The 24,474-nt window shown below is 46.4% G+C and overlaps 1 protein-coding gene across 1 annotated transcript in view; it reads left to right on the top strand.

The window, feature by feature from the left end:
* Positions 1 to 24,474, top strand: part of LOC138520260 (cytochrome P450 2G1-like) — a 359,513-nt gene that overhangs the window by 273,427 nt on the left and 61,612 nt on the right. The window contains exon 8 of the mRNA XM_069632721.1: positions 923 to 1,064. Coding sequence (XP_069488822.1) covers positions 923 to 1,064 — 142 coding nt within the window. The remainder of the gene's footprint in view (positions 1 to 922; positions 1,065 to 24,474) is intronic.

Here is a 24,474-nt window from a genome sequence, read left to right on the forward strand (position 1 = left end):
AGAACGTCTGTGTAATTATAGGCTGGAACTGAGAGAAAATGATGCGACTATGAAAGATGCAAACCATAAGCACCTAGTTCTTTCCACCATCAAATGACAGGATTAATACTCTTGAAGAAACTTTGCGCTTGACAGAATTTTGATTATTAAACTTAGATTTAATTACTTTCTGCTTAAAGCAATCACTGCATTATGGACTAAGACACTTGAATATGTTTATTGCCCTTTTTGCTCTGACGTTAGAAAATACCTGTTGCATCTTATGTTTTTTTGTACAGCTTACACATCAATTAGAATAAGAACATTGTGTCTGCTTTTAAGAAATCTGGGTTTTCATCAATGTTGTCTATGTTTTACTCACCATGTGGGCTTGTCACTTTTGACCTTCCTAAATAATTATTTAAACATTAGGAATCATTATTAATTGTTGTATAGTAATGCATGATTTCTTATTGATGTGTTTCAGCTTTTTTATGCATGTATTTATTTATTTATTTATTATCTTGTGCTTTTATAAAATCACGTTATTCCAAAATAAATTGACTGATAATTAAAAATATAAATGAAAAATGCCACCTTGCTGAAGACATATTTGAACTGTTTCATCTAATATTTAGGTTGAAGACATTTGCATTACAAGGTTTAGTGCAAATGGCAAACCCTAATTTAGAAAAAGAGTGAAACATGTCCTCATGTTAGAACTGAACATTTGATTGAAGTCAAAGTAAAGTAGACAGCTTTCTTTAATTGAGGAGATAATAAAGCTGTGTGTTTTGTATTATATCTAGAGAGGATGAAATGGCCTTGTATGTCAAATGGAGATGTCTTTAGTACCTTGTGAAATGAAGGACTAATAATCAATGCACAGCATGACCAAACTAATTTGGGAACATAATTAGATTTTACATGTAATTTCTTTTAGGGTATAGAAATATATCCAATATTGTCCTCTGTTCATTGGGATCCGACTCATTTCAAAGATCCAGAAACCTTCGACCCAGGACACTTCTTGGATGAAAATGGCAGATTTAAGAAGAATGATGCATTTATGCCTTTCTCTGCAGGTAGAGATCTGAGCAAATATTTTTATAATTAAATTATGAAACATCGATATGTATTTTGTTCAAAATAGATAGGAAAAAGTATTAAAACTGTAGCCGCATTTCCCACAAATGGGACTGAGTGGGAAAAGGCAACATGAAAGCAAATCATAATGCTTTTTCACCTTCATTTTACACTATCGCACATTTTCCTGTAGTGACAAAGCGGACGAGGGACACGGATCAGGGATACGATATCCGCTGTGCTTTTCTCCCCTGTCTCATCAGTGGGTGTCATTGAATGCCTGCACGAGATTTTCGTGCATGTGTTCAACAAATAGATTCCTATGGAATCCATCTCTGTTTTGCTCTTGGTCAAGAGCAGGTGGATTCTGCAGGAATGGATCAATCATCTTCAACTGCAAAAGCATATCTGCAGGTATTGGTTACAATTCTCAAGAGACAGAGAGGAACATAAAAGAGTATAAGTGAGTTCACCCACTTGTACTCTTTCTTCCCCCCTTCATCTCAGGAATGTGTAAAACTGCATTCAAGGGACCCCACAGCGTGTAAGTGAGAATGTAGGTTGCCCTCTCCATGCAATGTGCAATAAAATGAAACGGTGTGTGCCAATAATTTATGAACATTTACTCCCAGAATACAATTCATTAGCTTTTGATTGGAGTCAGGTGATTAAATGATATCAAAATAGAGTGTAATTCTTCTCTTAGGTGTCTGAAAGTGAACAAGTGCTTTGAGGTGTCTGTTCAACATAACCTTTGAGTTATCATCCGTAACCTATTAAAAATAATATATAATAATATCTGTTTAAACATTATCAATGATGAAGTCTTTCCGGCTGCACTCCTTGGTGCAAAACATGGCTCGTGATTTCCTGGTGCTCACTCAATTTTTGACCTGTCATCTAATCCACTAGCCTAAGGGATCCAGAATTAAAGGAGCACCCATGTTGTTTTCTGAGATCTGGTGAAATATTCCATAATATACCTTATAGTTTACACTGGATGCGTGTAATGCATACAGGAGAATGCCCATCTCCCTGCATTTCGTTCTGATTATGGAACGTGTGTTGCTCTGATTCATGCTAATTTGTTGGATGGAAAAATACATGCTGCCTTAGTTAGCCAGGAACGTGATAGTATTCCCTCAGAAGTCCGAGGGTTGTAAGGATACGTTGATGAAAATGCAGCACCACCATGTTAACAAGACATAGTAGGATAACCTTTCTATCAAATCAAACACTGCAATTACAGAGAGCAGAATAACACACTTTAGACACATCCAAAGTATCATTCCCTTGAACTGCAAATGATGATGGACGCCTCAAGGTCCAAGCAAAGGAACCTGTCTCAAAAAGCATCTCCTAAGATAAGTGAAAAAAGTCCTAGGTAACCTTAAATGAATTGCCACAGGATGAATGATGCAGGCAACAAAAAAGCTTTGGGGAAACAAAGTACCAACAAATACATATGATCCGTTCAGATCTGAAAAACCTCCCAAAATGGGATGACATCACTCAGGCCTTCATATTTGGCAATCTCTCTCTCTCTCTCGCTCTCTCTTTCTTTCTCTCTCTCTCTCTCTCTCTCTCTCTCTCTCTCTCTCTCTCTGTCTCTCTCTCTCTCTCTCTCTCTGTCTCTCAATGTCTATCACAATGAATAGTTCAGAAGTATCTAAATGCCTAAGAATATGTCAGATGTAAAAGCTTTTTTCAAAACCAAAAACACCGCCTTTGATCAACCATCCAAATGAAACTCCTGCCACAAGTTCTCCTTCTGAAGAAGCCAAAAAATCTCAGAGGCCACAAACAAATAGTTGAAGGTGCATTGCCTTTAATAGTTGCCACAGGTGCCCCTTCTTTCAAACAATCACATGCCAGTTACCTAGAGCAGCTGACATCTTCGGATCAGCTTCCAATCCATTAGTGGATATAATGACGCCAGATATGCAACCTTTTACTAATCCAATTCACAATTGTATCAACATGACATCATGAATTCAGCCGCATTCTCTTCTAAACCTGGCGTGCCCCACCCATATGCTGATGCAAATACAATGTAACAATAAAATGTCATCCACATTTATTTTTTCAAAATGATTTGCAAAATCACACGACACAGAAACAGGGTTATATATCCCAAACAACATTCCTAAATATCAGAAGCGTGAGTGTAGGGAATGCAGTCAGGTGCACACGGCACTTTGGATTTGGAGTAGCAGTTCCTAGAGGACGTGGATGAGTGTGGCTTATCTTTAAAAGGACGTTTCAGCACTTAGCTCTGCACGTGAGTACTGTTCCATGGCACCCCTCCTGGGAGCATGGTAGCTCGCAGGATGTTGTAATGGGTCACGTGGCAGTAGCCACGTGACCAACTTAATAAAAGATATGAGCCGCTTCCGGCTCGTCAGTCGAACCAACAAAGGCTCCGGTGTCATTCATGTAATGCGCCCTGCCAGCGGCACACCACGTGCTGTGGTTCGAGGAATGGGGCCCAGCACAAGGACTGTGCCCCTGCTGGAAAACGCTGTCCATTGGGGTATGGAAGCCATGTGACCATGGCTGCCAGGTTGACCCCGGCCTGGGTGCCCCCAGAGCCGGGGATGTCGTGTGCTGGGTGCCCCCAGCCACATGGATTACTCCTGTGGTAAGGAGCGAGTGGGGTGACCCCCAATCCATTGTCCGCGGCGTGACCGCTGCCCAGAATGACTGTGTCGGGTTCTCCCAACGTGCCTATGGGGCCTGCCCGCTGGTCCAGGGCAGGCCCTCAACAATCGCGATGAGGATGAGATCCCAGGTGCGGCATCGGCCGCTGAATGTGCAGTAGGACTGGGGGTGGTGCAGGGCCCCATGTACGTTCACACGGGCCACCTGGTGCCCCCGAGAAGTTGCGGTGTTGGCCGCACGAGAATGGTGGCGGCGTGTGTGCGGTCCCCCTCCCCCACTGAGAGAAGGAACCTGCGGCCTTCCCCTGTGACGGAGGAGGATGCGGGTCATCGCCCATGGTGGGGGAGGGCAGGTGCACGGCCCCAAGAAGAAATGAGCGGCATTTGCAGCAAAAGGAAGGGTGAGATGGTGCGCACCCCAAAGAAGAAATGGAGCGGCATCCACTGCGCGCTAATTCAGGAGGGTCTGCAAAACCCCCTGTGAGGAGGAGGGATCCACAGCAGCCTCGGCCGCATGAGGAAGGAAATCAGCCCCCACCACTAGGAGGGAGGGAGCTGTCTGCCCCCCCATGAAGACGAGGAATGCTCGGCGGAGTAGAGAAGCCACAGAGAACTCCCGGGTGCGGCACCAGCCATGACATCAGGGAGCAGGTACCCCCCCGCCCCCATCGGAAAGGAGGTGAGCTGCTCACCCCCTCCTCAGCGAGAAGGGAGAAGATTGAGAGCGGCATCGGCCGCGAAAGAAAGCAGGGGGCATGGCCCAAATACATCGGGCCGCTACAATGGCAGCAGCTGTAAGCTCCGCAAAGGGTGTGGATGGAGGGGCACTTGCGCCGCCCCGACCGTGGTCCTCATCACTGGGGTGCTCGTGCGGCCGGGGACGTTGTGAGCATGCCCCTCCGTGTGGCCACAAAGTGAGAGTGAGTGGCGGCAGCGTTGGCTGCCACCGAACAATGAGGAAGTACGGCGTCACTGAAGGAATCCAGGGGCCCCAAACAGCAGAGGTGGCCACTCCTGGGAGGTGGGCCCAGCATCACCCGGGCCCGCAACCCAAGGAAGAAAGAAAATGGGAAGCATGCGCGGCCTGAAACAAAAGAGGTGGGCGTGGCCTAAGTGATCTGGGCCGCGGCGGAGAAAAAAAAAAAAGCATCCCGAAACAGTTGGGGCATGGCCTCCCAATGCATGGGCCAGTGGCCGTGAGGTGAATGTGCTCCAGGTGGGAGCATTAAAAAAAAAAATGGTGTCCCTCCAAACAGCCCAGCCGCCCCCCCCTGCAGGTGTAAGGACTGCTCCATACCGGAGCATGATGGAAGGAGAGGCGCTCCCACAAGATGGAACACATGCCCGCGGCGGCCAATCAGGACCCGGGGATGCCGTGTCAGTAAAGAAAAAGAAAACATGTGTGCTGGAAAATTAGGCATGCCTCCCCTGCACGGCAGCCTCAAGCCCGCAATCCAAAAGTGGCAGAGCCCCTGAAGCAGGGTGCAGCGCCCCCCACAGTGAGAAGAACTGCGCTGCTCCATGGCCCCTGCAAGACCCAGGCCCAGTGGGGATGAAGTTGTGGTTTCCACAGGGAAGGTTGCAGCTTTCACAAGTGCTTGTGCGCTCTCCTAGGCCTGCGGCCCAGACGTCCTGCCACCAGAGTCTCCCTGCCAGCTGCCGCAAGTGGTAGGGGAAGTGTGATGTGTGACCTGTTGTCCAGCACCCTGCCGCAGGTGGCGGCCCACCCCCCGGTGTAAGTGGACCTGGCCGATGTGGTCCCTGGGCCTTCCCAGGTGCGGCTTTGCTGGTATTCTTTTTGTGTCACTCTGGTGTGCCTGTCCGAAGTGAACATTGGTGAGAACTCAAGCTGGCCTCCTGCAACTCCACGGTGGCCGAAGAAGGACATCGTCACCGACATCCCCATGAAGACTCGGAGCCTGCAGACACAGACTTGCTTAAAATGGCTCTGTCGGTGGGAAATGTAATGTGGTGCCAGTAGCTCTCACCAGTGTTTTGTGATAGTAGAACCACTCACCCAGGTTAATAAAGGGTGTGAAAAACTAGTAGAGTGGTAACAGTAGTAGTAGTGTGTGGTTGTGTTGAGATTTTTGGGTTTTGTTTTGTTGTTGTGAAAAGGGAGGAGTATTGCATGGCACCCCTCCTGGGAGCATGGTAGCTCCCAGGATGTTGTAATGGGTCACGTGGCAGTAGCCACGTGACCAACTTAATAAAAGATACGAGCCGCTTCCGGCTCGTCAGTCAAACCAACAAAGGCTCTGGTGTCCTTCATGTAATGCGCCCTGCCGGCACCACACCGTGTGCTCTAGGCCCGAGGACGGGGCCCAGCACATGGACGGTGCCCCTGCTGGGCAATGCCGTCCATTGGAGTATGGAAGTGAAAGTGAGCGTCCCCCGGTAAGGCAGTTAACCCCCTTCAATCAGAGGCAATAGTGGACACACCCCAGCAGTGAATGAGACCAAGACCAAGTGCGGGTGAGATGTAGAAGGTTTTTATCTAAATCGATATAGGGCATGCAAAGGACTCTGCAAACTCTGAGAGCGCTCTGTCTGACAATAGCAAAGACAGTCATATTTATTACAAAAACACGTCATACGCGAGATAAGCTATAGGGGGCACATAGTCGTGGGGAGTGGATCGCGAATGACCAGCTACTATGTGTAATGTAGGTGCGATGCTCCATGATTGGCAGAGATCCACGTGATAGCATCACAGAGTGCTTGGGTCAGCTGGGCTCATCGGGGTGGAGAGTCTGCGTGCGAGCTGTCCATGTGGATACATTTCTTCAATACTAACAATTGGCCATTGTGGCCATTCGTACACATTCATCACAAACTGCTATGTCAGGTTACCATAAAAATCCTACAGCACGTCAATCTAATACTGGCGGGGACACAGAAAAACAGTATATAATACGAGGCTTCCTTAATACATCACCATAAAAGTTGCCTTAGCAAAGGACCCAGACTCATGAGTCCAGGCGTTTTATCAGAGGGCACGGGTTAGGCTACCTTTATTATTCTATTCTGTTAGATGTAGTGAGTGATAGTTTTACGGTATGTTAGCACAGGGGTGAATAACTGTCTCCGTGGCCCGTTAGGTTTAGGGCGAACTGAAATACTATTGGGTCAGTGGGGGCACGTAGCTGGACCCACAAAGGCAGAGGTATTCGGGACCGGGTGGCTCATAATTCTTCCTGGCCTGGTCATGGCGGTACACAGTGATTTTATGATGGCATCTGATGTCAGAGGCATGGCGGGAGGTAAATACTTGGTGCGGGCCCAGCAGGAATGCGGGGAGGTGTATCTGTAACGTTCCAGCAACAGAAAACTAGGGACCTTCAAGCCCTGCCGAGCTTTGGGGGGTGGAGGGGAGTTGGATGTGCAGCTCTCTAGAAGGAGGGGGAGATGGCCTTGTAACTTTTCGCAGGTCCCTTGTTACTGAATAGCATGAACACTATTATTAAGACAGGCTGTTTAGATTTGGGGCATTATGTAAATTCCATATCTCTACAACTCATGTATGCTCAAGTTTACAGGATCAATGAAGAGAGGTTATCATTTACATCATACAACGTTTTTCATTCTGTTGCTTGGAGCCCATGAGGAAAATAAACATAAAACTTGAGGTAGAACCTGGTTGGTGGGTGCATCGCTCTCAGTGACAAATTACAACATTATGCTTCTGATCAAATAACAAGTTCAACTAACATTCCAATCAACATCAGATGTGGTTTACTGCTTCAACTGGTTCACATATGTCACTTACAATCATATCATACACAGGCTTTTTATACATTGCTTTTTTTAACCATTTTACGATAGCAGCACTCAAGGGTCAGTAAAGGGTAGATTTGTGTGTACATACGTTTGACATCTTTACACGCAGATGTCTTGGGGTGGGCAAAAGTCATACAATTTTAATATGGCAATTGGCAATACAGGTTTTAAACCTTTTTCACAAATGGCTTAGCAGCATAGATAAGACTGGGATTCACAGGGATTTGGCATTCAGGTTTAACAGTTTCAGCCGGGGGAACAGGGTTGGTGGGTCATGAACACCATATATCGTGAACGTGGGGGTCTGTGGGGGTCAAGGTATCTTTCATAAGGACAACTTTGTTCTTTCCCAGACCCCAACTAAAAGTCAGGTCACCGCCAGGGCCATGTACTGCGGAAGGTAAATGATACAGTGTTTGTTCTGTTACTTGTTCGCATCTAGTTGCTTGTGAGAACGGGCATTCAGCGGAGCTGCCATGGAGAGGAGGCTGGGGGAAGTGCAGGCTCGCTGTGCATGATCGAGTGGGGGTGAGCTGCAGCTTCTGCAGGCGGCCTGTTCTACAGAGACCTGGGTTTAGTATATTCAAAATGGAGTCTAAGTGCATCACAAAATGGAGTCTATGTTATGCTACAAGGTGAGCCGTGCAGCCTCACGTTTCGATCTGCAGCCGTCCTGCATCCCAGGCCCAGGTGCATAGGTGGCTGCTGACGAGTCATAAGCCTCACGTAGGGGAGGGATGTGGGGGAGAGGGATCCTAAAGACCTGTCCTCCCATACAGAAGCCATGTTACCATGGCTGTCAGGTTGACCCCGGCCTGGCTGCCCCAAGAGCTGGGGCCGTTGTGTGCTGGGTGCCCCCAGCCACGTGGATCGCTCCCGTGGTAAGGAGCGAGTGGGGTGAGCCGCACTCCATTGTCCGCGGCATGACCGCTGCCCAGAATTATTGTGTTGGGTGCTCCCGACATGCCTATGGGGCCTGCCAGGTGGTCCAGGGCAGGCCCCAACAAGTACTGTCAACTGCACAAGGCACTTTGGATTTGGAGTAGCTGTTCCTGGAGAACGTTGTTCTGTGCGACTCAACCTTAAAAGGACTTATCAGCGTGCAGCGCTGCACGCGAGTGCAGTCAGCTGCAGTCGGATGACATTGCTGAGGAGCCTCGGGAGGAGTGGTCAGTCACACGCAAATTCCTTTAAGATCGTTAAAGAAATGTTAGCAGTCGGCCTGATGAGACCACGCTGGTGGAGCAAGGGGGGGAGGGGGTGTGCTTATGGCAGAGAAGGGCTCTGTCGAACCTGTAATGGAAAATTCCTCCCTGAAGTGCAGGCCTCCAATTGTGGGAACAAGCCTGAAATAGCCAGTGAAAATTCCCCTTGGTGGTTTGAAAGAGAGTTCAATTCATACAAACATTACATTATTTTCGAACAAATGTGTAATCCCCCCATGTTCTCCTTTAGTTGGACAGTGTCCTCCTCAATATGGGGTTTTGACTGCAACTCCAATTGAGGTAAACCTGGCTGATCTTTCAGATACAGCTTTTCTGAATAACTGTGACTCAGATAATATGGCGGGCGCAATTTCCCAGAACATATGTACATATGACTGATGGTGAGGTTCCTGCTTTCTAATCTATAGAAAAATCACCTGATTTAGGGCCTCATAAAAAAGTTGGGCGGTAGCCCTTAAATGCGGCAGTAACGCTATTACTACTGCATTTAAGCGTCCACCCAATCACGAGTATGGCAGCATTTACATCCAGCTCTAACCTGCGGCTAAATACACCAACTTAACGCCCATTTTCGGGTGCAATTAGCGCGGCGCTACTAACACACGCTAATTGCGTTGAAAATGCCCCATTGGGTCCAATGGACCCAATTGGAAATGGGGAATACCCGTTACGGCCCAACCCTTGATCCGGCGCTAGTAGCGCTGGACCGGGTGTTGGTAACGCTATTAGTATCTACCCCCCAACTCGTGATGAGGCCCTTAGTCTTTAGAACACATAAGGACAAAACATCTGAATAATTCCATTTCTCCCACTCTCTTTTTTCCACGGATGTAGATGCAAACAGAGTTATTCCTCCACTGGGTGTTACAAAGATTTCAGCGCTCAAATCAGGGCTGTCACAAGATGTGGTGAGGCCCGGGGCAAAACATTTGGTGAGGCCCCCTTATGATTTTCTGCTCTGGGCCAGCAGCGGCGCCTCCGTAAACAGGACTGAAGAAATCTCCCCTTGAGTTTGTGTGGAGGAACCCAATTATGGTTTATTAATACAACTGCCAATCAACTACAGCAAAGTTGGTTTTCTCTAGTGAAGAAAGGGTTATGCCAGACTAACTTTTGTATGATATGCATTAATATATATAGGATGGCGTGATGGTATGTGGTATGTGATGCCAGCCTTAAGGAGCAGCCTGCCCCTGCGTGCGCATTAAAACACACATCATACACAGTGACAGATAGATGACGTACAGTGGAGGCTGGTGAATTTCTGAACTGAAGAGGCTTAAATGTTTGTGCCAATTATGCAAGATCAACAGAGTACAGTGAGGGAGCCCAAACCAAACAAGTGTTGTTTGAGGGGGTTTGTCACTCCTAAGAACATTTCTGAAACATTGGGTTAAAATTATGCATTTTACAGCACTTTCTTTGAAATATTGGGTAGAAATCCATTCAGTTTGCAATTGGTTTTGTATGAAAGCACATGGATAAATCAAAAAAGTTGCAGGTCACCAACCGTGCACAGGAACATTTGACAATACATTTCATGCCGCCTTTGCACACAACATATGCTAGTATAAAAATATATTCATGTTGGTTTTTCCCATGTATGTCCATGCAGGCTGCACCAAAATATGCCGTTATTACAATGTACAGACTCCGAGCCAGTTAAAATGCCATGCCACAGAAAGTGTGTCCAGGCTGACTGTGCATCAGAGGTGTTATTACCAGCTAGAATGGCCTAAATTCAATGTGGGCCAATTTAGCCAAGCAGTATGTTTGATTTAACCTTGATGCATAGTCCTGTGCATTAAGGGTAAAGCAACACAAGCATTGGCAATGCTAACAGTTTGGGCTTTCATGTAGGCATTATTGAAAAGGCACTGCTGTATTGGTATAAACTGGCTGTTGATGGTAGCAGGTGAAAACTGGTTTGAGTACCTGAGCATCCAATAGCAGTGCCTGGCAGATGTCTAATACCTATGCACAAGCCAAAACGGTTGGGTTTGCCAATGTTTGTTTTTAACAGGACTTCATTGAAAGACATGCAGGGTGCAACACCACTGAGCAGATCAGGCTCTAGCCGCCTCCCGAAAAGCTGGGCTTTGTTCACTCGACCTGGCTGCATGGGCGGCGCCAGCCCCTTACTAGGGAGAGGTGAAGCCCTCCCACCTTGAGGCAGAAGGCCTCTTGGGTTTGTTGCCAGCCCATAGCACTCGTTAAGGAGCGGCAGCAACATGAAACATGCAGAGCACAAAAGCCTATCCTTTCAATATCAACGGACTAACTTTGATAAAGCCAAAGTCTTAACTTCTGGTCTGAGCTTTTAGATGGCCCATCTCTCCAGAGATTAGCATAGCATTATGAAAGTAAACAGCCTATTAATTGGAGTTAAAAGTGCGACTAGTGGCCAAGGGGAAGGTGCAATAGCTATTCAGCTTTCCAGCTGGTTTTAGGGAATTGGGAAGGAAGTGGGAGCAGGGCTGGTTGAAGATGTGTCGGGGCTGGTGGGGGCCAATTTCTTTGTGATGTTTCGGGGGGACCCCTGGCCTTACAGATTGGAAAAATAGGACAAGGCACCAGTGGAGTGCTTAAATGAATAATGAAGTAAAAATAATACAGCAAGGTGGTTAAAAGCTGCAGATTATGAGTAGGTTTCTTTGTCATAAGACTACCAGCATGGGGGCAGCTGCTTGGGGGCCCATTTCAACTGCAAACACTGAACAACCCAGACTCCATCCCTCAGTCGGGAGACTGACAGCGCAGTGGGTTTATTTGCCCCACTCACTATCATCTTTCAAAACTGTCATCCAGCCCCTGCCGGGCTGACCAACAGAGTTGTGGCCCGACGGAACAGGACACAGACATTGAACAGTGCCTGGGATTTGCTGTTAACAAAGGCCCTGCCATTACTAACATAACACATTTCACGTTTACCACCTGCATTCATATGCATACATTTTTAGGTCATTGAAATTGTGATGTGGTGTTAGCACTTGCATGCCAGGGGAGTGATTAGAAGGGAAGTGGTGACATGAGAAATCTCATTCTCACAGCAATCCTTATTTGTGACATTTCAGAAATGAAGGAGAGTGTTAGTTTCTTCTTAACATTGAAGCTTGTCCAGAATATTCTCTTTCGAATGTGGAAAGATGTTAAATGTCCAAGTAAGTTTGCCCCTCCCCCACAGCCTCTGAAGTTAGCGCCTCTCCCAACATTTGAAGTGTTAGTCACACCCTCGCTGCTCCCCAAAATATTAGCATCTGTGCATCCATCATGCCATGACCCCACCCCTTAATTAAGTGGCCTGCATTAGGGGTGAGCTGGCACACACACACGCATGCAACACTTTCACCCATGCATTCATCCACCAGTCACCTAACTTACATGCACGCATACATGAAACCAAACACAGCATTGACACAAACATAAACACCAACATTCACGCATGCATTCATACACATATACATACTCATTTCATTTAAATACACATATACACACATTCAATTTTAAATAAAAACACCTTACCTTCATGCATGCTTCAAAAGCAATCAGGCAGCCACGACCCTCTGACACGTAGACATGCTGCCTGACAGGAGAGAACTCCTCTCCTATCAGTCAGCATGGTCACGCTGAGCAACGTGAACAAACCGACTGACAGGACAGGAGTCGTCTCTTGTCATTCAGCATGTCTACGTTGTTAGCTGAATAACGGGAGGCAGCAGAGCTCACTTCTGAGCCCTGCTGTCTCCCATTATGTTGCTGTTTGTTGCGGAGCCAAACGGCTACGCAGCAAACAGCAAAATCATTGCAGGGGCAGAGAGCAGACAGCACAGTCCCCTGTGTAAATAATGGACACAGGTGGAATGTGCTGCTTTCTACTAGGGAGAGGGTGATGCAAAGCCCCCCACAAGCACAAGGCCCGGGGCAGTTTGCCCAAGCAGACGCCCTCCAGCCCCCTCGTGATGGCCCTAGCTCAATTTTGTCCCAAGTTCTCTGGTCAGACTATACATGAACATTAATGAGAATGGTGCTGACCAGAAGCATTTATTGGTGCAAGAGAACAAAAAAATCTCTATTTTGGATGGTTGTCTGGTGGGCATAAACAGTGACGTGACTGCCGATAATAAGAACAATGGCGATAAGGAAATTCCTTATGATCAATTTGTGATACCTACTGAAGCAGCCCTGAACCATCTAATGGGCAATTCTATGAGTCCTATTAGTATGAAGGACGACCAAGCAGGCTTCGGATATGATTCTTACTCAAGAGAGCAGTGACGCCGCGTCAGATAAAATGTATGAAACTGCTCGTTCTTTTACAAGGAAAGGAAGTGGCGAGGCCCACGGATACCAAGGGAGGGTCTCTCGAAGAAACCAAAACAAACAAAAAAACTAGCAATATGAATAATAACAGAGGCTCTTGCATATTCTTGTGCCAAATCACTCTGCCCAGAAATTAGGTTGTGCCACCGAAGTAATTGCAAAGAAAAATTTAAAAGTGGCAAATAAATAAATATACGGCCCCGCCATGTGATGTCTTAGATTCTACGTCTCAAAATTCTTGTCAGGCGGCAGAACCTGAGGATCCGTAAGATGATTATTATACTTCTAAATCTTCGATAAATATGTTATTACAAAATATATCAGTATATTCTATGGAGGAGATTTTCCCAATAGTCTTAGATAAGAGACTAAAAAAGCCCAAGGCTTCAGTTCTGAACCGCAAGACTGTGGCTACGGGGCAGAAGGATCTGCTCTGCTTCGGATGAATCTGAACCAACATAAGTTGGGGCTGGCCACCAAAGAAGAGGCTTTCATGACTATGGCACAGTGCCATAATGCCTAAACTTAAATCCTGGACTTTTCCTAATGATAGTGCCAAAAAACATCCCAAATACCAATATCAAATCAAATCAGATGAATCATCTTGTCAAAAGGAGTATGACACGCACACAAGGAGCAAGGCAACTACTGCTGTTTATTAGAGTAACGGCAGGGATACGCTCAGTCCGTATGCATCTGGAGTGGCTCTCGTCGTTAGCGGGGCTCGCAGGCCCTTTTTACAGCAGTATGACGCGCAGCTTGCGTCACCTGGGAAAATCATCACAAAACCTATCGCCACTTCGTGTTGGTTCCCCGAGTGGTAGGGTTAGTATAGATCCCCTATGGGAAGAAATGCTAGTGGATGAGGACGGCTCAGGTGGTACACTTGGGTTGTCCCTAACAGTTGTTACATTGGTATTGTTACAAGGGGACCTTTGGTGATTGGCTTAGAGTAATAGCGTCAGTGATGAGCCCCCGTGTATTCTGATTGGTTCTCCCGTGAGCCCCCAAGCCTGGGACCATCGTCGTTCCCAGCTCGCGATGCACCTGACATTAGCAACAATGTGCAACTATGTGTTTATGCAGACAATGGACAGGTCTGCTTACGGGCTAGTGAGCAGGTCTTTCCCATCACTGTAGGTGTCCAACTTGCCGCTTCGTGGTTGCAAATTGTGTCCCAGACGTGGGACCCTGGCGGTTCTCTGTCTCGTAGGCTGGGCACCTTGTCAGTTCGGCTTAGTCACGTGTGGGGAGACCGTAGCTGGAGTAGAATTATGAGCATTAGATTTTGTATTTTGTCTCTGAGGGCTTGGCACCTGTAGGTATAACCTTGACGCTGGCGCTCGGCATGCAGGTTGCAACATCGTGGCCTTGGCTGCGGGCTCTTGTTGGAGCTCGTTCTGCATGGTCAGCACTTGTATTTTGTTCTGAGAGGATTTTCGTTTGCGAGGCTCCTGCCTGGGGACTCTTGCTTGTGGCCTACTTGGGCCTAGTCCGTGGTTGGCGGTACATAATCCATACCGTGGGGGTCGCAGGGTGACAGAGTGTCATACGCAGCATTAGGTATACATGGTGGCATCTTCATAGTGATAGGTAGCAAGAAAGCATTGGCAAGCATATATACAAGCTCTTCAGGCGTCTTGCGTTTCTGCGGTGCTGTAGAAGGCCTATGTGAAAAATAACAATGATGCATGTCCATGGGTATGTCAGTCCGCTACGTCATAGCACTGAGTATATTCTTCGTGTTGGTTGGTGTGTGAGTGACCAGTGTGCATGGTGGCACGTGTGTTCTTGTCTGTTGTCTATGTCGTCATGGCATCTCTAACGATGTGAATACTTGTGGCTGTTGTTCTAGTCGAACTGATCCATCTTGCAGGCGTCGGCTTGACCCAGACGTACTAGTGGGCATATTCTTCGTATATGCATGTTTTTGAAGCAGGGTACTTTGTCATCTGGTAAATAAGCAAGCTCCTCTCATGGGGGGTGCCTGGGCCGTGAACCCCTAGGCCATGGTCTGAATGAGATTGGGGAGAGGGTGTTATCCCATTCTCCCACTTCAGTCCCTCCTCTGGTCGACTTGTCATCCTTCTCCTTATCTCCTTTTACTCTCCATACTTTCGTTATTCCAGCCAGGTGTCCATAGTGGTTGACATGATCTTCAAATGACCAGTACATATTAATGCATCCTGCGCCGGGTTTACAATATACCCATCTTCCAACATAGCTCCTCGGATTCCTCGGGTTCTCCACCTTCTTAGATGTCGGGTCTATGTGATTTTCAAGTATTTGTTTGCGCAACCTTTCTCTTTCTTGTATAATCATGTCTGTGTGCTTGTCGTCTTCGGTTGGTAGCAGGGGGTGCATGCCAATCATTTCCATGATCTCATCCGTTGTATGTTCTTTTCTTGCCTTTCAAACCCTCATTCCAATTAACACGGCCATTCCTATTAACAAACAGCCAGCTATCAATTTCAGTCCATCTGACAGCCATGAAGGCATCCATGACCATAAAAAGGAGAACCAGCTGTCATCTTTCTTCACTCCTTTACTTTCTTCAACCATTTTTGAGTGCATCAGGGCAAGTTGTGATACTGCTTCAGTTAGTGTTCCATTGTCTGCGTCATTAGCAGGGTTAAATGTGCAGCATGATTGTCCAATTTTTGCACAAACTCCTCCTTCCATTGCTGTGCGGAGGTCTAGCACATATCTTTTTTGTAGGGCTACCATACGTACCATCCTCAGTTCTTCTTTTATTGCATTAAATCCATTGACGGTGCAATTAATTGTCATGATTAGCTCCCATCGGGTTATATGGAGCCACTTTGCATTTGCATATACCTGCAGTCCTGGGTGTATTATTGATTAGAAGAACATTGCTGCTCTGCTAAATAGTCTGTGTTCTGGTAGAATAGCAGTGAGTGCTGTTTCTGATCTTCCCCACAGGTAGTATCCCGTCAGTGGTTCTCCTTGTCTTCTCACTCTTGACAGAATATTTGTCTCGTCGTTCTCGTCACTTTCTTTAGACGTCACAGATCTTTTCCTCCTTTTTTCTCCTTCGTTAATCTTGGGGAAGTTGGCCATGTTGACATGTTTCTGAGGCACAACCAGAGATGGTACGTTGATGTGTACCATAGTACATATGCCATTCCATGAAGGAGGTAACGTGTGGTATGCTCTATCGCCGCAGGCCCAATAGTGGTCCATTAGAACTGCTGTGCCGGCACCCCCTCTGGTATCAATATTGTACTTTTACAGTTGTTGTTATTTCCAACATCAACATCGCCGTTGTGCTGATAGCACAGTGTGGGTGCAGTTACCGGTAGTATAGTTATTGGATCTTCATCTTTCTCCAGCCATGTTAACAGCGGTACACTTTTTACCCACTCCATCCAATACTTGTGGTTTGTTTCGTTTATTGAGTTCGCATTTTCGTTTGTTACCGTATAGCTCCCTACCACTCCATCTGTCCATCCTTCATTCGTGTATATCTTCCCATATATTACAATGAGAGCTCTTTCCCATCACCCTTGTTCACCAGCAATTTCACTTGCATACCAATCACATGGCAGGTATTGTAGCGTTACTTTCTTTGTCTCTCCTTTTTCAGGGCCATCCATTACGTATCTGAACCCTTGAGTGTGTAGGTGGTAGCTGTTGTACATTTTAAGTGTTTTGTTGAAGTTATTTTCATATGGGTATGAGTCTCTTGTCTTTCATTGCAATGATACCACTGTCCCTTTAAATTGTCCTTTTGTTTGGAACAGTGCCATATATATCAGGCATTCAACTGTCCTTGCCGGTACTTCAGTAGCTACAAACGTTCTTGACGCGCTCATAGCGTATGGGATCAACGAGCACACATAGCAGTTGTCCTTAGTTATCTGCTTACCAATTTTGGACATGTGCTGATACCACATGTTGTTTGTGACGTGTGCTGAATCTGTGAGATATGTGTCAATTCCATTATTATCTCCATATGTGCTACGTTTAACCCTATTCCCATTACCTCTTGTGTTACTTGTACCACCTGACACAGTACCTGTTGGAGCTGTGGGAGGGGGTATATTAGTTTTAGGTACAGCCATAATTTGAGAAGCATAGTATGTCTGCCAGACAGAGGCAGCAAGTAGACCAGTGATGACCAACACTCCTACAGTTTTTATTACAATAGCTAATATCACCGGCATTTTTCGCTTACCTTTGCTGCGGTCCTGCAGCTAATTTTTTGTGATGTTAAAGGTGCCCGCCTAAAAATCTCTAAAAAATATGCATTAAGGTGTTAGTTATCAAGCTCTCCCTATCAGGTAGTCGTTTAATGCCCAGGCGAAAAGTTGTTCCCTCGCTAATCTCAGCAACCTATCTCTCAGAGCTGGTAAGTGCTTGTGGAGATGTGAGAATGATTGTTCTATGGCCAAAATGAACGTGTTGTAATATACACGTATCCTTCTCTTCTTTATATATTTTGGTCTTTTTATAGAGTATACAAATTCGTGTGACAAAGCTTCAGAGGTGTTATCGTCTGTGGGTAGCATTTACCCCTGGGCAAAACACAATGTTGGTTTCTTCACTTTTCTTATACAGAAACAGTTGTGCGCAGTACCTGCATGTGAGAAACAAAAAAGAGAGAGAGAACATGCACGTGTCTACAAGTGTGGTGCAACGTAACAATTTGTTAGGCAATGTCCTTTATTTGGGTAGTGGCAGGAGCGTGCTGGCAGGGGCAGGGTTTTGTTTGGCCTGGGATCTCATAACCATGGGGTGGGCTGTGGGCGAATGTCCAAAGTTTTTATAGTCTGTGGTTGGGGATGGGTCAGGGGCAGTGTTGCAATTATCTTTCGTTGCAGCTGCTGCTGTGTTATCCTTTGTTGTGGTTGTTGCAGTGTTGGCCCTGTCGTCAACGCAAGTGCGGGTCTTGTCTTTGTAGGGATTGACGTCATGTAAGTGGCTCCTCACTTTTTTATCATGGAGCTTTACAGCTCGAGGAGCTACTTCTTCCACCTGGTGGGGCCAGTAAACCTGGGGCTGTTCCACCTGCGGTTGAAGTTGCGGAAGAGAACGTGGTCTCCTTCCGCAATAGTCCAGTTAGCTTGTTGTCCTTGCTCCTCATTTGTTTCTTCTTGTCCAGTGGTTTTCGAGCCACCCCGCGTGCGCTCGAGCAGTTGAGAGATAAAGGCGACACTAGTAATCGAGGAAGACACATATTGATACATTACATCACTAAAAACATTTGCAGAGCTGTCATAGTCAGTCAAGGCCCTTAATAGTGGCATTAGTGGGAGGCGCATCTGACGTCCAGTCACCACCTCGTGGGGTGTGAGGTGGTGATCTGACCCTGGCCTACTCCTTAACTCTAACAGAGCCAAGGGGAGGCAGTACAACCAGCTTTTCTTAGTTGTTTGTTGGATTTTTGCAATCTCTTCTTTCAGGAGGCCATTCAGGCGTTCACAGACACCATTAGCCTGCGGGTGATATGCGCATGCAAACTTGTGTTTGATGCCAAGCAGTGCAGTTATGTGTTCGAACATTTCGTTTGCAAAGTGCGGGCCATTGTCTGACCGCAGCACTTCGCAAACTCCCCACCTCGGGAAAACTTCCCTCACTAGAAATCTTGCTGCTCTGAAGGCGTCTGCATGAGAGCAGGGCCCAGACTCTATCCACCTTGAAAATAGGCATACTACTACAATCATGAATCTGTGTCCTTGACATACATTGATCATGTCAACATAGTCAATGTGCAGGTGCAGGAAGGGTCCTTTTGGGCAGGGTGCAGTACCTTTTGTCACTTGTAGCATGTGACCGGCCATGAACTGTTAACATGTTAGGCATTTGCTGATAAAGTTTGCAACATGTAAATTTAACTCGGGACAGAACCAGGCCTCCTTTATTCGTGCTGCAATCACTTCCTTTCCTGTGTGTGTTGGATGGTGTAGCTGAGCCAGGGCTGTTTTCAATAGGGCTAGGGGCATCCAAACTCTGTTCGCAAGGGAAGTGACATAACATTACAGGATCCAGGTGTCCTCTGTAAAATGCCACAGGTTTGTGTCCCATGCTTGTCTTTTACTGCCTTCATTACTGCTGAGTCACAATGTGAGAAGATAAAAAAATGGTGGTCATAGTTTGGAGTGGCTAGTACTGGTGCTGTTGAGATGGAATGTTTTAATTTGTCAATTGCTTCTTTCATTTCTCTTGTCCACCCCAACCTTGTGTCCCCATTCTGTGCCTCCCTGAGGCCCTCGAGCAGGGGTCCTGTATATGAGCTGTAATCAAAGACCCATGCCCTGCAGCAGTTGCATAGGCCCAGAAACTGCTGCAGTTCTCTCACTGCCTGTGGTTGTGGTGTGTTCGTTACTGTTTGTGCCCTTTGTGGTGCAAGACTCCTTCCAATCTGTGAGATGAGCTGACCAATGTAGAGTACCTGTTCTTGGCAGTACTGTAGCTTTTCCTTGTCTACCGTGTACCCCGTCTCAGCCAAAGCTATGAGCATCTTAATTGAGTCCTTCCTACACCTTTCTTCTGTAGTGCTGCAAATGATGATGTCATCTACGTATTGCAGCACCATGCTCTCCATCACTATGTTACCCAAATCCATTTCTATCACTCTGTTGAAGATGGATGGTGACTCACAGTACCTTTGGGGCAACCTTATGTGTTTCCATTTTGTTTTGCGGTATGTGAAGCTTGTCAGATCCTGTGAGTCTGGGTGCAGAGGTATCGAGAAAAAAGCATTTTTGAGGTCAATCACGGTAAACCGTGATGCCTCTGCTGGGATCCCACATAGTATGGTAGCCGGGTTAGCTGCTATAGGGTACTCTGACTCTACAATGTGGTTCAATGGCCTTAGGTCCTGGATAAAACGCCAAGACCCTCCTTTCGCTTTGCGTACAGGGTACACAGTAGTGTTGCAAGGTGATTCTGATGGTACAAGTATACCATTGTTTATTAGGGTGGTTATTGTTTCATATATGTCCTGATCTTGGTCAATGTATATAATCCTCCTGGGGGAAAATTTAATAGGGAAAACATCTTAACACTAACCAAAGTACTGACAGAATATGGAAGAAAATTACCAGTTATGATAGTCAGTGATTTAAACACAAAGCTCAGATACGAGTCTGAATTCATTGACGTTGAATGTAACTCTGAACCAGTAAGAATAGATCCCATGAAAAAAGAAGTAAAAGATTGGATCTCCCTACTAAACAAATACCAATTAGTTATCTTGAATGGTAATACCCCAGGCGACTCCGAGCTACTACCAACTCGTATATGTGGAAATAGTATGACAACCATTGATTACATGATTGTAAATAAAAAAGCAAGAATGCTAATATGCGATATGGCAGTAGGATGTAGAGAGGAAAGCGATCATATGCCTCTTTATCTCTGCCTCTTAGATAAAGCTATATATAACAGCGGATATCATATGAATGGCGACATAGAGCTATAAATGAGGCAGGAAATTGCATAAATGGAACCCGTGAAATATTGAGAAAGGTAATGAGATAGCTGCACACTTATTAGAAATCTTTATAGGTAAATATAATAACGTTCAGAATGACAACATGCACGCAATACTCAATGATTTTGATTTCATGACCGAAACCATTAAAACATCGGTCATGGAAAAAAGAAAACATAGAACAGTTAGAGAAAAATGGAAGCAGACACATAACAAGAACTACGATAATGAGATACATAAGGAAAAGAAAAAGCTTAGAGACGGTATCAAAATACTCATCAAAGAGCAGGCCATAGATGCCACCCAGCAGATACTCACACTTAAAAGGCAATATAAAAACTGGTTGGTGTGTATGTTTGTACCTGCTGCTGTGGTTGTTGCAGTAGCGCTTGTTGTTGTGGTAGGCATTGTTGTATTCCTTGTTGTTGTTGGTAAGCTTGTTGTTCCCCCCAGGCTGTTTGGGTGGGCCTCATCCTGCAAGTGCGTGACATGTGTCCCACCATCCCGCAAACCCAACATATTGGTGGTTCTCTGGCTTGCCATGGGAAACCCCCCATGTTGTCCTGGTACCCTTGTTGTCCGTTTGTGTACTAGCCCCGGAACCCTCCCCCTTGCTGTTGTGCATGTTGGCCATAGCCCCTCCCTCTTATCATACCGCCCCTCCCCTGTAGTTGTTGTAGTATCCATTTCCCATTGGCATATATCCTCCTCCTGCGTTTGCCGTGTGTGGTGGGGGCGGGGGCATCTGCTGTGTTATGATTTGGGCTGGTTCTGTACTTGTGCTATCTGTTGTTGTGTTGTGTCTTGTGCAACCGTTACTTGTGTGGGGGTTGGTGTTACTACAACGGGCATTGTTATTAGTGCTCCTTCCATTGAATATTTAGATAACTTTTTCTGTACCAATTTTGCCTCCTCTGCCTTTCTATCTTCCTCCTTTTGTTTCATCTTTTCCTGCCACATCCTGCAGTGGTGTACTATGGTTAGTTGTATTTCCGGCCAGGCCTTAGCTTCCATCCCCACTATTTTCTTCAGCTGTCTCTGTACTTGCTCCGGGAGCCCTTGTACTAATATATGGCAGAAAATTGCTAGTGTTTTATCCCACGGCTCCCGAGTTTCCAGGCATCACTTCTCCTGAATCTCCTGGATGTAATCAATGGGATCTTTATTCGCACGCATCTTGCGTGATGTTATAGCTCCTATGTCTGATGTGTCTGGGTACTGGACCCTTAGAGCCTGCCACAGCGCATGTGTGCAGTTGGCAAATGGCACTCCATCATGTGATGTGTCAGTTATAGTGACCCCTGGGAAGCCCGCCCTTTTCCAAATGTCATCTGCAGTATCCCCCAATATTGATATTAGGAGTCCCTTCACGTCCCCTACTGCTAGTTTTTGCCCTGCAGTGTGTTTTTCCATCTCATATATCCACTTCCCTGCTCCTCCACTTAGTGATGGGAGTCTGCATTTAATATTCTCTTTATCGCTTTGCTTCCAGGGGACATATTGTGGTCTGGCCCCTCCCCTTTCCAGAAGTGGCATTAAATTGTACCCCCTTATTTCCCCCCATGCCCGTGGGGTTATGTCTTTGTATTCATCCTCTTCCTCTGTGTCAGGTAATTCTTCAATCATATCAATATTACTGTTAATTGCTCTATCGTCCTCTTCATTCTTCCTCCCTCTCCTGTTACCTTCTTCTCTCACTGTGGGCGTTCTTACCTGTTCTTCCTGTCTGCGTCCTGGGAGTTCCATTAGTCTGTCGACATATGGGGTTTGCGCAGGGGTTGGTGTCAGTGGGCGTGGTGCTAGAGGTCGTGTTGTTATAGTGCGTGGCGTTTGTACCGGTTTCGGTGTTAATAGTTGTCATGCTCTCCTTGCTACCTCTTTTACCTTCTCTTTACCTTTCTTATCTTCTTCCCTCCTTTCGCACGACCATGGTAAGCTTTCCCCATTGCCATCTCCTCCACTTTTTCCTCAACATTCTTCCTCCTCGCTGCAAAATCCATCAGGAAAAGACAATCCCCACTCTGTGCATTTTCCACCCACTGTCACCGTTCTTAGATCTATTAAGTCTGCTTCCTTGTGCTCTCCTCCTTTAACAGCTGCCCCTTGTGTTGACGTTGCAACCACCTCCAAATCCTGGCGTGTGTATGTTCTTACACTGTGCTCCACCCTCCTATCTCCACTCTCCTCATCCTTTTTTTCTATTATTTGACCACCTATTTCCGCTCTCTTCCTTTTTAGTTCTTCCAACACCTCCGCACTTACCTTCGCTAGTATCCTCTCTTCCTCTTCCTTCCTTTCCCATTTTGCCCATTCTCTTTTTAATATGCTCTCTATTACTTTACCTTCTTCATATTTCCGGGCGCTTTCAGATAGTATTTTCTTTTTCCACAATTCCATTTTCCTGTCTTTCTCTTCTTCCCTCCGTTTCATTTCTCTTTGGTCCGCTCATGACACCCTCTCTGCTATTGCCTTCATCCGCTCTGCTTCCTTCTTCCTTTCTTCCATTCGTTCCTTCATCCTTTCCTGCTCGTAATTATTCTCCTTTCTCTCTTTCTTCCTTCCTCGTGTTTCTTGCTCGAACTGTCTGATCAGTGCACTTCGTGCATCTCTTCATTCAGCCAACCTTTCCTCCAACATTTCTTCCTCTGCCTGTGCCAGTTGACCTCTTGTCTTACTCACCTCGGTCCCTGTCTGTGTGATATCCATTTCGTCCTTTGCCATCCTCCTCCCTACGTCATCTTCTTCCCCTGTTAATGTCCCTCTGAGCTTTAGGAGCACCTGTGCTGCTATCCATTCATCTGGTCCTATGGTTGCGATGTTTTCCCCACTTTCCTTCCCCCCCTTCGTTTCTGCCTGTGTGGAGTTTAAGTTCATCGTGCTCGTCACCTCCTCTACCCTCTGGTAGCTATCTTTAGGGGCATATGGTGGAGGGTTGTATGCGGGGTTGGAGTACCCCTCAGCGGCTGTCAGTTGCTGTCTGGCGGCTTCTCTTAATTCCGTTACTGGGTACAACCCCCCTTCTTCCTTCTTCACTTCCTTCGCCAGAGTCATATCTTCTGTCTCTTCCTTTTTCACCTTTTCTTCTGATACTGTACCCGATCCTTCTTTCTCCTTCTTGCTCTCTTCTGCACATATTGCGTTGCTGCTCGCCGTGCTCATGCCCCCTCCGTTCTCCTTCTCCTCTTTGCCTCCCTTCGTTTCTTTGCTCCCTTTCTCCTCTGCTGCCCCTTCCATAGTAAACATCCCCATTGCCCCTGGCCTGGCTCTCTGAAACATCTTCCATAAGTTAAACAACTCTATATGGTGAGCTAATTTCTTTCCCTTGTATGTGTTGTGTATATATGTCAATAGTGAGTTTTGTGTGTATGAGTCAAAACTGCTGTTAGGCGGCCATGGTGTCAGTATTTTGTTGTCTGTTCCTTGTGTCCAGTCGATACTGTACTTGATAATTTTCTCCTTGTATGGTGTTAGTGACGTGCAAATGTGTTTGAGGGGTGCAGTTAAAGCATTTCCCCTCACCCCAGACCCCGACCCGTTATATGTGGCCATGTTACAGTTTTTGTTTTCTCAATATCAAGCTTCTTTACCTGGCACCGTAAACTAGGGACTTCTGACCATCCACTGAAAGGTAATACAATTACAAAATATACAGTTCTTTTCCTTTATTATTTGTCCCCCTTGATGTCACCAGTATGGCCCCCTACGGCCGTGGCGCAAGGAGCCTCCTGCGGCTGCGTGCCCTGTGTGGCATGCTTTTACAGCCGCCCCACCTTTCCTTCTTCTTCAAACCTTTCCCTCCCCTTTTCCAACCACCTTGCTGAGCATGACTGGCGTTCTCCGTGCATGGCCACCTCTTCCCTTTTCACCCCTCCCTTATCGAGAGTTGCCGGCATTCTCCGTGCGCGGCCCTCTCACCTCTTCTATCCCGCCCTTTCCCTTTTCATATCCCTCGGCAATTCCTTGA

The sequence above is a fragment of the Ambystoma mexicanum genome, chromosome 13 (genome assembly GCF_040938575.1).
Source record: "Ambystoma mexicanum isolate Mex_15411 chromosome 13, UKY_AmexF1_1, whole genome shotgun sequence".
NCBI classification, from domain to species: Eukaryota; Metazoa; Chordata; class Amphibia; order Caudata; family Ambystomatidae; genus Ambystoma; species Ambystoma mexicanum.